The sequence below is a fragment of the Astatotilapia calliptera genome, chromosome 7 (genome assembly GCF_900246225.1).
Source record: "Astatotilapia calliptera chromosome 7, fAstCal1.2, whole genome shotgun sequence".
NCBI lineage: Eukaryota > Metazoa > Chordata > Actinopteri > Cichliformes > Cichlidae > Astatotilapia > Astatotilapia calliptera.
The window spans coordinates 15,863,628-15,880,829 of NC_039308.1; the positions used below are offsets into that span (position 1 = coordinate 15,863,628).

Consider the following 17,202-nt stretch of genomic DNA (forward strand, 5'->3'; position numbering starts at 1 on the left):
ATATTGCAGCCACAGAAATTATTTTGTCCATGAAACCATAAACCTGCACTTTCCTTTCGCCTTATAGTCTGATTTGTCATAACTTTTCCGTTTTGTGGTAAGCTTTTCTTTGGCTGTCACTTCTTAACCCTGACCTGTCTTATTTGGCTCAGCAGAACTAAAATATATATCCTGCTCCTTTTACACACACACACACACACACACACACACACACACACATAACGGTCAGCGATTCTCTGCGCGATCAACCTCTCATATGTTTAAGCTTGCTGCGGGAGATTTCACTTGTCATGTTTGCATAGTAAGCTAACGATTGATAAGACGATGTCAGAGGAATTGGTGCGCAAATTATCATCACTCACCAATCAGTACTGTCGCTCTCTATACACAGTTCGCGCGATTGCAAAGTGAAAGCAAAAAACAAGCGCAAATTCAAACGCGATTGCAATATGTCACATATTGACAGTGGCTCACCGATGCTAATGACATAATTACCCAGCTACATTTCCGAAACAATGCAAAAGCATTGACATATATTTTTAGGGTTGCCAACCGTCCCTTAAAAAACGGAATCGTCCCGTATTTAGAAACAAAAGTACACGTCCCGTATTGAGCTAATAAGGGACGCACTTTGTCCCGTAATACAGTGAGAATCAAAAGTAGTCTATAAATGTTAATGGAATTAACGCTTTGTTTGAAAACATAATTCCCAGCCCCTCTCCTGCTTTGTGACCAATGAGCTGACACCACACTTATGACAATTCGAGTATGACAATTCAGATTACCGCTCATCTCATTGGTCGAGGAAAGGTCGCTTACGGAGAAAATACCGGAAGACAACAGATGACCACAACAAGAAGCATGGCCAACAGGGAAACAAACGCCGACACTGCGGTGCAAGTCTCAGACGACAGTACACCTAAAGCTGGGCAGACACTGTGCGATTTTTTCAGTCGCGTTATTCAGCTCCTGCTCAAACTGCACAATTGACTCGCAGGGGTTAAAAGTTGGTAGGTCACGATGCAGGGTCTCACACTATACGGCCCGATGCTCTGATGCGACCTGAGTGCTCATACTGTGCCTCCATAAAATGAAGGTTATAACAGAAAATCTGTCGCGCTCTCCCTCTGTCTTTCACTCACACAGACACACCACCACCACCATCAACTTTGCTAAATTGCTAATGAAAAACATTGATCAGGCAGCTGTGATTGAGCAGCAGTGTAAATCCAACTATTTTCATGGTTGTTGTGGTCGTGATAATTTTGTGAGGCCACATCGAAAAGGCTCGGATGAGCTTTCCAAAGTTCTACAAGTTGTGCCTCCATCGCTTGTGTCCAGATCACACGCTGCACAGCCGTGCTGCTCCGTCTTTTTCGCTGACATTTGTGTTTGCGCGTGCGCAGTGTGACAAACTGCGGTGACACCCTCACGACCAAGCGATTGATGATCGGGAGCTGGTCGTGAGGTGTTAATCGCGTCTCGTTACCCCACGTATACTACACGACGCACGATGAAGGCCAAAATCGGGCCGATCGCCAAATCGGTCGCACGACTCAAAAATCGGTTCAAAATGGGCCAAAAATCGCAAAGTGTAAGCCCAGCATTACACTCACACAGACACACACACCACCACCATCAACTTTGCTAAATTGCTAATGAAAAACATTGATCAGGCAGCTGTGATTGAGCAGCAGTGTAAATCCCACTATTTTCACGGTTGTTGTGGTCGTGATAATTTTGTGATGCCACATCGAAAAGGCTCGGATGAGCTTTGAAAAGTTCTACAAGTTGTGCCTCCATCGCTTGTGTCCAGATCACACGCTGCACAGCCGTGCTGCTCCATCTTTTACACCAACGTTTACGTGTTTGCGCGCGAGCAGTGTGAGCGGCTGTGATGAGACCCTCACGAGCGATTGATGATCGGGAGCTGGTCGTGAGGTGTTAATCGCTTCTCGTTACCCCACGTATACTACACGACGCACGATGAAGATCACTCAAAAATCGGCTCAAAATGGGCCTAAAACCGCACAGTGTAAGCCCAGCATTAGAGCAGCAATGTTTGTTCCCCTCAGAGAAAGGGAAGAATGGGAAAAGGAAAACACCTGGCTGGAAAAAGTTAATATGGGCATGTGCAGTGAATATCAGGGCTATGTGGCCAGAAGTGTGATAATATAATTTATTTTGTGTAATAAACAACTGCAAGGATAGATGATTACAAATAGATGACTAATACATAAAAGTAATACATAGATGAATAATGATGATGAGTTAAGATGCGTAATCATGGGAACAAGCGGGTTTACAAACAGGAGCAGCTGATTAGCATTAGAAAAGCTGAAATAATACCTCAACTGAAGCCAATTGTACTAAATGCACTAAATGTGCACTGTTACAAGAATGTTTTTCTTTCTATTGTTTTCTATTATTTTAAGTTAAGCAGGACAGAGTTCTTTTAAAGAAAGATTTACTTATATTCTCAAAAGTTAAGCATGACAGGCTTCTGTTTAAGAAAGAGACCTGTTTTACTGTGTTAATGTTGTCATTTTGAGCTAAAAATAAATGGCTAAATGATCATTTGTTTCACATGTGTTCATATCACAAAGAATAAACATCTACTTAAATCAAATTCAAGTCAAATGGTTAAAAAAATAATTTCACACACAAAAAAAGAGCTAGAAAATTCACCACACTGGGAAGGGTGAAGACAACTGGGTCGCCCGGCCCTGGCCACGAGGTGTCCCTTATTTATTTTTCAGGGAGTTGGCAACCCTATATATTTTTCCTTCCTACAATAGCCGGACGGGCAGGGCAGAGATAGATTTTGGTAGCCCGACTGGAAAAATCGCTAGCCCCGGGACGTCGGGCTAGTGATTTTGCGAGCCCTGTATCTGATTGAGGAATCACTCATCTTTGGAAAAGAGAGTTTATTACAGAAAAATGGCTCTTTCCAAAATCAAAGCTATACTATACGCTTCTTCTGGGCTATATTCTCAGCAGCATATTGTAGTGGGTCAGGGCTGTTCGGGGTTCTGTTTGTACAGTTATGTTTTGTTTATGTTGCCATAGTGACTGGTGACGCCCTCTCGCTGCGACGGTGTGTCCTTCCGGGGTCAGAGGGCGCCCTGTGTGTTGTTGTTGTTGTTGCTGTGCTGTTGCCGCGCTGAGCAGTTAGCTAGCGGCAGTGTTCTTCTGCAGATGTCAATAAACGGCTGTGCTCCCTGGCTAGCTCACGGGAAGCAAGACCAAACGACACCTCCGTCTCCTCCTTGTCTGAGCTCGCCACAATATTAAACATATCAGGTTCCCATAAGGAGAATCATGTGCTAACGGCTGTCTAAATGACTCGAGTAAAGTTTGTAGCATGCATGCTTGTTGTTTTTGTCTGCTTCCACTTGTCTTTGCACTAGGATGATGTCGGCGTAAACGCGCAGTCATATTCGTTGTGTTCCCACTAGTGCTGTCAGCGTTAATCTCGTTGAAATGACCTTAACGCCACAACACGGCAAATCTCCGTTAACGAGCTACCCCTGATCGCCCCGTGCGTGGGGCTAGACGGCCAACACGTTAACGAGCTAACTGCGCTAACACACTAGTTCCCACCCATGTAATTGAGCATTGCGTGGCACATCCAACACACTGTTTTACTTTAGTCCATGACGCGATTACCTTCAGGGTCATACCTCACATGAAAACCAAAATAATTCCAAACGCCAGATCTGAATGAGGGTGGGGGAGGTTCAATTTGCCATGTTGCAAGGAGAGCTTAACTTCTGTCTCGCTAGCTTGCCCTGCGCTCTTCCTTCTGACGATGCTGTCTGTGTTGAGCGCTCAGTGGATCTGCGCTCGACAGTGCAGCCTAGGCGGAGTAGTCGAACGCAGATTCACTGAGCGCTCAACACAGACAGTATCGTCAGAAGGAAAGTTACAAATTTTGTATTGTTCGATACATATGCGTACCGAACCGAAAGCACTGTATCGAACGGTTCAATATCGATACGAGTATCGTTGCACCCCTAATATGTATGTATATGTATATGTATGTATACGTATATATAAAATATTTTTTTAACCATACCAGTCACTGTTTAGAAAAAGTGCTTAATTACCTTTTCAAGCAACGTGGATTACTGGCATTTCTCATTAGCCTCTTGAACCTTAAGATGATTTTATTTAAACTGTAAAGCCATGTAGCAACATGAGATCTTTTCTTTGGGGGGGGGTAGGTATTCGGTGTTACTTACATTAAAACCTGACTATTAATGGTTTTGCTGGCTGTATTTCAGTATGCTTTGGAGGACATTGACCCACTGATTATAGAGCAGCGCAGGATCAATATAAGCTAAGAATACATAGATTGGGTGGCAAATCTCTCAACAGACCTGCCAAACACCCGCTCTCCTTCATTCCACCTCCCCCCATTCACTCTCCGCCATGTTTTAAACAACAAGATGAGAAGACCCATAATTGACTGTGATCTGTTCTCCCATTAGAATAAAAGACGGATCAATTGCACCATTTCTTTCATTCAAGCTCTCATTCCTTCTCTATTTTAAGGGTGATGGGACAGATGGGTGTAGTGAGCAGAGACAAAAACACATCAGCCATCCTCTTTGATGCTAAATCAAAGCTGGTGGAATGCAAAGGAGTGCTTTTTTTCCAACACAGTGAATCAGCAAAACAAAGATGGTGGGGCACAGGTTTCTTTATTGCTGCCATGCTACTTCCTGCTTGAGCTACTAATACTATTATAACAGGAAGAAAACAAGCAATTAAAACCGTTGGTGGTTAGAGTTACAAACCCATAATATGCCTTAATTGAGTATAGGATTAAGAGCCGTAAAAAGGAAGGAGACAGCAACAAGGAAGGGAAGCGCGTATATGCACGTAGGTATGTTATTTGAAATGTCCACTGTAAAGAATCCCTTAAAGTTTGTCATCATTTAACACAAATATTGAATAGCTGTCTTTCAGAATCAAGACTACTATCAGGAAATGCATAGTTTCTTTTTACGATTTGTCTTGCCTGGTAGCATTTGAGTTTTGTTTTGGGACTCATTATTCATTTGTATACAAACTAAACAGAAATAAATTAAAGTCTAGTAGTAGATTTTCCTTTTTAAAATGGTCTTCTCACGTCTTGCTCTCCTTTAGCGATTCCAGGTGTGTACCCTGCCTCTTGCTCTATAACACTTTTTTAACATATGTTAACATTTCCCAGACATGGAGTGTGTCCAGATTTTAAACAAATACTTGTAATACTGATGATTAATGATCCATCAGCTTTAGCTGTTTGATCAATATTAGCAAATATTAGCCAGAAGACTAAACTCACAGCTACTCGCAGGGCTTGTATTGTTAGAAATCCTGTTTTTATGTACCCGGTATAAACAGCACATCTGTTGTTGTCTATGAATCTGGCAGCCTTGCAAAATAATATCTCAAGAAATCATACACTCTAAAGAAGTCCTTCATCTCCTAAAGCCTCTTCATTAAACCACACTTTGTGTGACTATGATTAAAATGCCATATGTGGATACAAATGAAAAACATTCACATTTTAGCACCTGTGTGAATGCTTACAAGCTGCTTTTTTACTGATGCACAGAGGTAAAAGACAAGGTGCCATTTTTACATTGAAAATGTTAACTACTAGAAGGGGAAAAAATCCAAGGCATCCCACAAATGTCACAGACGTGTCATTAACTACAGCTACTTTAGAAAATGCTATCTTTATTTTGATTGCTTCTCTCCTATTGATCACTCTGAGCTAAAATCAATAAATACTTAATCCAAACCATCAACATATCTATTAGACATGTCTATTAAGGCTTATCATTGAACTAGCAAATAAAATCTGCCAATTGAAAAATGATTATTAATAGACTATGTACCACAAGTTTTTAAGGTGGCAGTAATAAAATCATTAATTGAAAAGCCTTTAACTGACCAGGCATTTTAGCCTGTTGTGTACAGATTTCCAGCCTTTGTTTTACTTCTAAAGTTCTTCAAGATCAACTATGTGAGAGGGAAGGATTTACTTGAAGTATTTCAGACAGGCTTTAGATTGTATTATAGCACAAAAACAGGACCAGTAAAGGCCAAAGATCTTGTCATGGACTCTCTGTGCTTGTCCTGCTTGATTGCAGTGATGCATTTAGAATACAGCATTGGGATTAAGGAAGTTGCACCGACTTGGTTAGAATTGTTCGCATCTGAAAGATTCCAACTTGTTTAAGAAAGCGTAGAGTCTCCCTAGACACAAAAGTCATCTGTAGAGTTGCACAGGGTTAGGTCTTAGAATTATACATTCTTCATTTAAGGGAATTTGTAGTAAATTTGTAGTAGAAAAAAACTACACACATTTTAATTGCTATGCAGTTGTTAGAGATAGGTGATTAAAAACATCAAGTGGCTAAACTACAGGTATAACTTAAAAACAGTAAGGAAAGGGTGGCCTGGTATTTATTACTACTTAGTTCAGACAAAATTGAAGTTTCCATGGTAAACACTATGATTACATGTGCATCTGTAAACATGATAGCTCAAAAAGTTTAGAATGAATTCTGATAAAACATTGCAGGGGTGTAGAGTGGGCGCATGTTAGTAATCCATTAAAATTAGCCTCAAATGCACAAAGGTCTTTAAGGTCAACTTAATGATTTATTGGTTGAAAATCGACATAAAGCCTTATAATTTATAAACTAGGATTCTTACAAGTGTGGTGTGTATTGTCAACATATGGAAAGTACCATATAAAGGTTTAAAAACCTCACACATTTCACCTCTGACCTCTCCTTCAAGGTCAATGAATTGATCTGAAGGCAAACGTAATGTTAATACTATATTGAACTATTAAAAAAGTGTTTCTTACTGCCATTGTATGTATTGACAACATATAGGCATATAGAGGATGATAGATGGGGATTCAGAAATAGCCCTTTATATTTTTATGACTTAAATATCGATTATAACCACTTAAATTCATTATAATTTGAATGGGGAAACTATGTTCCTGAATTACTGTTATCACAACTGTTTCTTTTGGAAAACCAAATAAACTTTACGTAATTTTTTCATTTGGTAATTATTGCTAAACATTTAAACTAACTTACTAAATACTTAAATACATGCTATACACATATATATCCACATAAGTAAAAAAATAAAAAAGTGTATTAAAATGGGTTTCAATGGGGCAAATAATAAAAGCTTGCACTTTGAATTTGTCTATGTGCTACAAACTTCTGAAAGCATGTCAAAAAAGAAAGTCCTGGGTTCAAATCCGATTGCATGGGTTCTCTTTGGGTACTCTGGCTTTTACAGTCCAAAAACACGCATGGAGTTGGGTTACGCTAACTTGAGAGTGAATGGTTGTCTGTATGTCTGGGACAGAGTGGCGACTTGTCTTCTCACCCTGTGGCAGCTGAGATAGGCTATAGTCTCTCTGAAACCGTGATAGGTGCTGTACAGAAAAATGCAGCACAGACTTTATTCAATCAAAAATATAGTAGGTGACAGAATCTTATGGAGCATGCAATACATCTAAAATAAACATTTCAGTAAGCTCGCCACTTGGCTTCACCTTGCTTTATTTTCTACCCCCTGCCCCCAGAAATGTAGAAGAAAAAAAAATTAAACCACGAATGTAATCAGTGATTAGCCTCTGTGAAACCATATCTATAAAACAAGCCTCAGTACCTTTTGTTAATGCCATTGCTCAGACAGAATGTGTTTTTCATAACATTGATGTAATCAGAGTAAATGCCTCGAGCAAATACTGCCCGGTTATTTTCGGAATTGTTTGTAGCAACATTGCATTTCTATAAACATGTGCAGTGATCCAGCTAATGGAGTAAAAGCATACCCTGGAGGTGCAAAATAGGCCATAGTCTACCATATAATGTCCATCTTATTGACACTGTTTTTACCACCGGACCATGAAGACATCTCAACCGAGGACAGTTTTCAAGAAAAGGGATACATTGTAAATATAATGTATCTTTTTTTCTTGGAAATTGTCCTCGGAAACCCCCCCCCTCAGGAAACTTTTGCCTGGAAGGTTCATAAAGGCTGGGCACTTGTGTCAGGGGTTGAAAACAAACACTTTACAAAGAGACTGTCAACAGAGCATTAACTGATTCCTCTTCTTCTATGCGCCATGTCAGTGTGCCATTTCCTCTGCATATTGGCTGAACAGAGCTATGCATTTTTCATGAGGCTTAAAACAGAAATTGCATTCTGTCTGTTTTATTAGCATCTTAATCCTTTTTCACTATTGCTACTTGTGCCTCGGTTTTTGAGGCGTGTGCGGTCTTGATATAGAGACTTCACATGCCTCATCTGCTGCTTTTAGAAAGTGTCTCTTGCAATTTTGAGCGGTCAAAGCAAAATGAAATAAAAACTAAGACGCCGTTTAAACGCGCAGGTGTTTTTGTCTTACTTGTGTACATGCCACATATAAACACACAGCATTCTTTGCAACACCATTGATCTAATGGACTGTGTTTTCACTGCTAGTTTAGATTTTTATTTGAAATAAATAACACTCACCTCCTAAAGTAACGGCTTACTTCAAAGAGAGCCTTGTTGTCAAGTTTGTAAAGCTCTTTTTTTTTTCAATAATCATGCAGAAGATGAAAGCTGCTGTATGAATTCAAATTTAATTTGTTCAGTCATCCATTAAAACGGTTTCTCTGTCTCCCCTGCCACCAGTCCATCCCCTCTCCTTCAGTGTCTCGCGGTCTCTCTGCCTCTCTCTCTCTTACACTCTAGAAAGCTGTGTGGCAAATTGGAGCTCCGGCATTGAATGCCAATGAGTAAAGGGGAAAAAATACATATTGAGGGCACAGTGAACTTAAGCAATTAAATTAAAAAGTTATTAACTTTGGAATGAGGGACACTGCTCCCTTTCCTGTCACTGCCTGCAGCCAGAGGCTTCAGAGTTCAAGGAAACAGGGAAAGAAGACGGGAGAAGGGAGAGACGAAGACAAGTGGAGGAAAAAAGGAGGAAGAAAAGACCAGAGAGATTTTAGAGGTGAGGGTGGAGGTTGTAAGCCCCTGAGCAAAGATGCATTTTAAAGCTGTGTGTGGTATGTTAATAATAATAAAAAACAACTTTACTATGTGCGGTCAGATACATGTCTGTGAACCTGCCCATTTGATCATTACACGCTTATTGTCTTAGACAAAGGACTGGCTTTTTGCCACTCTCACGCGCCAGAGCCTAAGTCAGCATCATTGTAGCATTGTGGACTAAAATTCCAAGGGAGTGAGAATCAAAGTTAATTAAGCTTTTGCTGTGCTTTGCACAAATAATAAGTTTTGGGCTGACTACTAATTAACCCTGAGAAACCGCTTCCTTTCAGTAGACTAAGTGATATTTGGAACTATATCTGCTTTTTTTTTTCTTACACAATTAACACTGTTCTACCGAGCATTACTAATTACTCTTCCGTATAATAATGGTCGTGTACTCTATGATAAATGGAAGAGTATTTGCTTTTAATGTGTGTTAGAATTTTAAAATGCTAAGAATTAATTTAAGCATTTGATCATTTATGAGTGTGTTGAGTTGGAGGCTGGGATTTAAAATCACTGAAATACCAGCCTGGCCCCTCTGTAGTAAAGGCATGTGTTTCAGTATAAATGACTGCTAAGTAGTGTTAATCATTTACTTATTAATTTTACAAAGCGGCTGGTCCAGTAGCCCCTAAAGTTTTGATCACATAAAAATGTTTCTCCACAGTAGACTGTATATAAAATATGGCAGTACTTCCTGTGCTGTCACCATTCAGTTTTGATACCTGTCATTGTGAAGCCTTAACTTTGCCTTTAAGGATGCTGTTTTTTTTGTCTTTCTTTTTTCTTTTTTTGAAGTCATATTTATCTAAGTTATCAAATAATGCTAGCAAGATTGAGAAACAGAGTGCATCTATAGACTATGTAAACTAGGAGCATCACAAAGATACTGACTAATCCTAATTACAGCTAAATAACAAACAAATAGCTGAAGCACAAGCTTCTTGGATGGCCTTTTAGTACAGTTGACCCCATAGAAAGCTGTATTATTTGACAGATAATTGCGTTAAAATGCAACAACAGGCACCAGCACCACTAACATTTCACTTGCATATCTCAAATTAGCTTACGTGACGCCAAGCACAGAACTAGTAGCTAATTCTCAGCTGAACCCAGTTCTGCTCCAGCAATGGGGAAAATAAAAGATAGTGACAAAAGCTTTTTTTCTTTTTTCTTTTAATGTGTGCATTTTTATTGTAAATGCTTTTCAGCCTAGAGGTTGCCACTTGACAAAAACAGACCTAAAGCATTAAAACAACAAACTATATATCCTATTTGTGGATAAATTAGCAGCAGATGACCAGTTTCCCTTTCTGCTGTGGGGTTTAGCATTGCTATCCCCGCAGCCTTAAACAAACAATAGCATGCTTGAAAACTCTCAGCATCAGTTTTCATTAAGGAAGCCTTCAACTATTTTGAGTGTAAGTCAAGAAAAAGAAATCTTTTCCTTGTGACAGAAAATGTGCAAGATGCTATAAATAGTGTTTCGTACAACAGACTCAAAGACTTTCAGACGACTGCTTGTTTTCATTTATGTATGTGGCCTTTTTTACATTTTTTTCGTCAGCTGTGCATCAGGGAGAGTTTTTTTTTTTCATTACAAGGACATTATGAAGGCATCACACCCATGAGATAAGCCAACTCTAGACAAGCGTATCATGGATGACAAAGTAGAAAAAGATGAAGATTCAAAGACATTTTGTAAGCATATTGCAGAGGATGTGTGATATTCTGTCATATCTGATCCCCTGTGCTCCCAGCTCCTGTCAGAAGCCACGGATGAAAATATAGTCATATTCAGGTAGCGTACTGCAAAGTGAAGAATGAACATCGGTGTTCTCAATGCATCAGGGTCATAAAGCATCATCCCAAAGCACATTAGTCTGTAGAGCCGAGTCAAGCAGGGGCAAAAATCGATAAAGCAAGTCTCAGAACAATAGCATGCACGCAGTTCTGCCACATTTTAGTTACTCTTACTACCAAATATCCTCAATAGGTTGCAAAAGCACAGAACCCTATGGAAAATCTGAAGTGTACTAGAACGATAATACTGGCAGAAAGGAACATATGAAGACAAGATACAGAGACATGAAGAGACGTTTCAGGCAAGAGGTGAATGAGTTTGTCCTCGCCTGGTGACAGATGCAATTCTGAGTTGTCAGTTACAACCTTCAGTTGGTTGCTCTAATTAGAAGAAAAGAAAAAAAAATCTTAAAAAAGGAAGTGTTAATTACAGGTTTTTACATTCTTTACCACAAGTTGCACTTTGCTGACCCCAGTTGAAATAGTCCTCTTTATAGCATTTACTGACACAGCTGACCCACGTTTGGTAGTCATACTGAGACCATTTATTGCAAAATCAATCAGGAGCATGTGCAATGCATTCACACCAGATGCTTCAAAATGGGGACTGTGACCACTTGATGCCACAGCAGTATGTCTCTTGGATCTGGAGGCACTAACCACGCAGGTGGTCTAAATCCCAAGATTGTCTCCTTTGAAATAGGAGGATGCTGGACCTGCTGACAGCACAAGAAAGCCCCCCAGAAGCAGCTCCTCTAAAGATAATTTAGTTATAAACTTTTACTGCAGTGCTGCTCAGGCTATTTTAAACTAAGAAACATCACAGAAGGGACCTGTGAAGAGAGCCTTAGAGGGTTCAGGCATGTCACCTTTTTTTCCATTTCTTGCTATCTCCCAATTAACCATTTTCTTCTGCTGAACCATGACTAATACCTTACTCTGGTTTTTTACATGCTAACTATGAAGAGGCAGAGGAATAGAAATTTTCTCAATGTGCACTGATACTATATTGATTCCAATCAAGTGTTTTTGGAGCCATTTTTTTATACTCTTAGAGACTCTTCAGTCCGCAGATCTTTTAATACAGAGGATGCAAAACTCATTTTAAAACCAGTGTAGTCAGGGCTGGCCAGATCATCAAAATTATTAGAGAACAACCTACTGAAAATGTTTACATATATTGAGCCATCCATTTATGAAACAGTTGAGGAAAAAGCTACAGAAAGGTACACTTTATAAAATTACAATATTAATATTTCGTTCTTTTCCATATTCAGTCAGTCAACAGCATGGCTACTTTTCTGATCAACCAATGTGTATATGTGCCATTTGGTACACCATGGGAAACCTCAAGCCACACCCATGTTCTGTGCGTAATCGGTACACGTGTAAAGACTATAGTATACATGGTTATGATGCTATCATGTTGCCAGAAGAAGCCAAAAATGGTCAAAAGAGCTTAGTAGTAAGTCTTGCTATTTACTAGGTCTCTCCAAAACCATGATTCCACACAGACTCAAAGAATAAAAAGAACTGTTGTTGGCAGCATATGCAAATTAACATTAAAAAGCAACCTACAGTTAGCAACACACCTTTAGCTGTTGTTGGTGCACATGTCAATCATATGTTAAACCTGCTCCAGCACTACAGAAAATTTGAATGATACATCCACAGTAAGGCATACATGTCTGTAAAGATTTTCTGTAATTCAGTCATGTAAGTATAACGTTCACTTCAGAATTTGATAACAAGGCATTTGTAAATGACACAGTTTTATGTTTAATCGTCTAAAATTGGCAGAGTAATGTACTATGTGGTAAGGGGTGCATGGATGGTAAAATGCATGGTACATGAGATTAAAAAATGAATGAATGAACTCTTCACACATGTTTTTAGTCTGAGGCTCATCCGCTCCAATCTCCTTGTCTCCCATTGCCAGACTTCAAAGACATCTCTGGGGAGAAGCTTCAAAACATTAAGCATGACAGGCTTCCTCAGGACTCCCACAGAGTCCCAAACTAGCCAAGAAACAAAAAGAAAGTTTCTCTCCAGTTATTTGTTTTAAAGTTGTTCTGTTAAAAAAAAAAGAAAAGAAAACGTCATTTGCTCTCTCTTTACCTGGCCTCGCTTTTATCTTGCACCCACTATTGTACTTCCCGTTAGCTTTTCCACTGTTTGTGTTATCCCTCTTTACCTTCTTTTCCCACTCTTGCTTCATCCTGCCTGTACCTTTGCAGTAGTCTCAAACAGAAGAGCTTAAATCATATCAGTGGTGGGAGCTTTGCCAAGTGCCATCCATTATACTGAAGCAGTGCTGCAATGTTGTCTCTTTTCTAATGTTTTTTTTTTCATATTTCAGCTTTAGTCTCCATTAATCCCCTTTTTATTCAGCCCTCTTTGTGACATTAACTCAATTTCTTACACCATACTCATTATCTCCCCATCATATCTGCTCTCCCTCTGCTGTTACACTGTAGTTTTCTTGACCATATCTTCTTTCCAACTTCCTCTCTTTTCTTTGCTGTCAACATTTGCTGTTTTATATATCTCACTCTTTTACCCCTTTCAACTGAAGCCCAGTGTCTTTTTTTTCTCTTGCCAACCTTCTTGTCTGCTTTCTTGTGTCACCAAGAGTGGCAGCAGCCAGCAGACTTCCCGACAATGGTTCTCTTACATTGATTTTTTTTTCTTTTCCTTTTGGCTAACCCTGTATATCTTTTCTTCTTCCCATATCATTTCCTCTTTTTTTTCTTTTCCAGGAATGGGTGACAGCCACTGACCTGCTCATCTCTTTGGACAGGCTTAACACCTTTGGAGATGAGTTTTTCAAGGACGCTAAAGTGCTGCGCTCGTACTTCTATGCCATCTCTGATTTCTCTGTGGGTGGCAGGTAAGAGACACCAGAAAATGTGGTGCCAAAGCAATGTCACCATGCTTGATACTCTCTGAAATAATAAATGTTGGGAACTAGTGTTGCTTAAGCAATTTTGATTTTTCGACTTCACTAGCATCTCTTTTTAAGGGAGTTATATAGTACCAAATGGCCAAATGTGTTTTAAAGTAAACTAATTCCCTGGCTGAGGTGTTACGGGTAGGTGGCTGGGCATGCAAAGCACAGATTTTACCCAGTATATCATAAGTTGATCAGTTTTAAGGTTTTATGTATCAGGACATGATAAAATGCATTTGGTTCTTAGCAGGTCTTCAAATGAAGTAAATACGACCTCAGATGAACAAGTGCACCTAACTTATTATCCCGTGTCACTATTCATTTAACAAAATGCAGAAGCACTGTTTGAAAAACTAGGTCTATGCCATGATTCAGTAACCCTTTTCTATGGTCCACTCATCTTAACGATGTTGTTTCAGTTCACTGAGGTTTCTAGGTAGTCATTTATTCACAGCTCCCTGTAGCTGCTGCCAAAGCAGTTAATCAGGTTGAAGTTTGATTGCACCTTGATTTTTCTTTTTTCTTTTTCAGCCATTCTGTTGTAGATTTGCTGTTATGGTCAGTACTAATGTTTTGTTGTATGATCCAATTCGGGCCAAGCTAAAGTTGTCAGATGTCACATTTAACTCTAGAACACTCGTGGTATACAGAGGAGTTCATGGTTGACTCAATGAATGCTAGGTGTCCAGGTCCTATGGCTACACAACAAACCCAAATCATCACCCCTCCACCACCAGGAACACTGCAGCTCCACTTTTTGTACAAACTAGACGAGTCTTCCAGAGGTCCTGTGGTTTTCTCAGATGCAACTTTGCAAACCTAAGCCATGCTGTGTTGTTCCTTTTAGAGAGAAGAGGCTTTCTCCTAGCAACTCTTTCCAATCAAGCCATCAGTCTTTTTCTTGTCACGAACTTTAGCATTTAACATGCTAACTGAGGCTTGTAGTGTCTGAGATAAGCTTTTCACAGTCTAACCTTGAGGTGAATTTATTGGGGCATCTGCTACTGGGGAGACTGGCAACTGTCTTGAATGTTGTGGGCTTGTAGAAATCTTTCTCACTGAAAAATGGTGAACTTAAGATTGTTTGGAAATGGTCTTTTAACGCTTCCTAGATTGATGGGCAACAACAATTGCTTCTGTAAGATCACAGCTGATGTCTTTCCTCCTTAGCGTTGTGTTAACACACACCTGAATGCTCTGGACCCACAAACTGCCGAAATTTCTGCTTTTGCTGATGATCAATTCATCATATGCCTTTGATTAGCAACAACTGGCTGCTACTTACCTTCTTAATTTCTATGAAAGCAGTAAGGGTGTGCTTAGCTTTTCAAACACTGCTTCTGCATTCTTAAATGTTGTTAATTAAATAATTTTACAGTGTATTTATTCATCTGAGCTTGAATTTACCTAATCTAAAAGCTTACTAAGAACAAGATGATTTTTACTATGCCCTGATACATAAACCCTTAGAACTTTCTTTTTACTGTACCATGACTCTGTGTGGCCATGGCAAGATAACATGCTGAACCTATATTCTGTCCTGCTTTCTGCCTGTCAAGTTGGCATCAAATGAAAGTAAACCAAGATAATTCTCAATTCTCCTTCCACATCCTTGGGTTTATTACTCATAGTAATGAAAGGGGACATGGTACCAAAGACCAGGCTGCACCTTGGCAATGCAGATAGAACCAAACGATTAAGCAGCTGAGATGAAGCCCTCACAAAGAACGCAAAGTTGATCTGACATCTGTCATAAACACTTAGGATCTTTCAGCTGGATGACAAATTACCCACCAATGTCACAGCACGTGGGTAAGAGAGCCACATGGCCATTAGCCATATACTGGTGCTTTCTGCCTAAGTACACGTGTTTTTACACCACACGCTACAGGTCAAGTCAGCAAGCCAAATGCTATTAAAAAATCCTCCAGGTTTTCTACAGTATATCAATAGTGCAAAAAGAGCTGTGGTGGCTTTAAGGTAAGAAAAACAAGCTTACGACCAGAAGGTCGCTAGTTAAAACCTTGGACCCTGGACGGGAAAGTGAGAAAACAGCACTTTCCTCTGTCTCATCAAAGAAAGGCCCTTAACCTCAGGTGCTCCAGCGGAGGTGCTCAGTGGTCAGCAGGGTATGCTTAAGTTATATAAGGAAGCTTCGGGGTCTAACTTTGTCAATGTGAAGACAGAATTTAGTGAATATATTTTGAGTATAGCGAAATAAAGTAATGTTGGAAACAACCCACTCATGAGACAGATGTCTAAATATCTATGAGAAAATTTAAAGTGCACACATTACATGCTGCCAGTATATTTCAGATCAACACTCTCAAATTCACACCTCACTTCTAGCAGTCTAATATGTAGATCGGAAGCACCTCAGAGACAACGGAAACGAATGGGTGTGAGCCTCAGGCAAGCATACATCTGGTTCTGGGACAGCTGGCTAAATTTGACACAGCTTACCACTCAGCGACAAGTGCCTGTACCCCTGTCACAGCCACTTGACAAACCCAGTGACACTGCCAGGAAATAGTGCACACAGGAAGGCATATCTGTCATCATGCTTCAGAGGAAATAATCCACAGGCAGAGGGGAAGGAAATTAGCAGATAACAGTCTTATGAAAACTGAACTAAACAATCACGTTTAGCTCACAAATATTGACTTTTAATTTTGGAAGTTATTATAATTACTGAAGACGCAAAATTTCATTTATAAATTAAAAAAAGAAAAGCATAGAGTTAATGCTTTTGCACATACTAACACAGTTACCAACAGTGCGTTACTGTAATCCGATTACTTTTTTCAAGTAACGCATAAAGTAAGGGATTACTATTGCAAAAACGGTAATTAGATTACTGTTACTTTCCCATAGGAACGCTGCGTTACTGCGTTACTAAAACCGTTTTTGCGAGAATGTCTCATGACAGTGACGTAAGCGAGTGCGACGTTCGTGACAACAGCTGTGTGCAGATCAACAATGGATAATATATCGAGTGCGGGAGAGAGTATGAGCGTGCAGCGTTTAAAGCGTGGAAGTACTGACCTTACTTTGAGTTTGATTCCATAAAAAGTGACAAAAACATTAGTGTGCGCTGTGCGTGGGAAGAAAACTTCTTTTTACAGCGAAAAAAAACCCCTAAACTTCCAAGCAAGCACCGAGTGCGCTACGACGTAATGGGAAATTCACAGAGAGTCTTCAACTGACCGCTGCGGCACACCTGCACCAGGGCAAATCTCCGCCTGCTATACAGGTGAAAATAGAGCAACAGGACTGCTAGTCTTTGACTTTATTTCTTTTCTGCTGTGTTTTACTTGCATCTATTTGAAAGAGTCAGTGTAAACACAAATATATATATATATATATAT

At 39.7% G+C, this 17,202-nt stretch overlaps 1 protein-coding gene across 1 annotated transcript in view; it reads left to right on the plus strand.

Annotated features, from left to right (window-relative positions):
* The window catches only part of lamc3 (laminin, gamma 3), a 155,536-nt gene that overhangs the window by 22,861 nt on the left and 115,473 nt on the right, over positions 1-17,202 (plus strand). Inside the window, exon 3 of the mRNA XM_026173353.1 lies at positions 13,644-13,774. Within this exon, the coding sequence (XP_026029138.1) occupies positions 13,644-13,774 (131 nt within the window). The remainder of the gene's footprint in view (positions 1-13,643; positions 13,775-17,202) is intronic.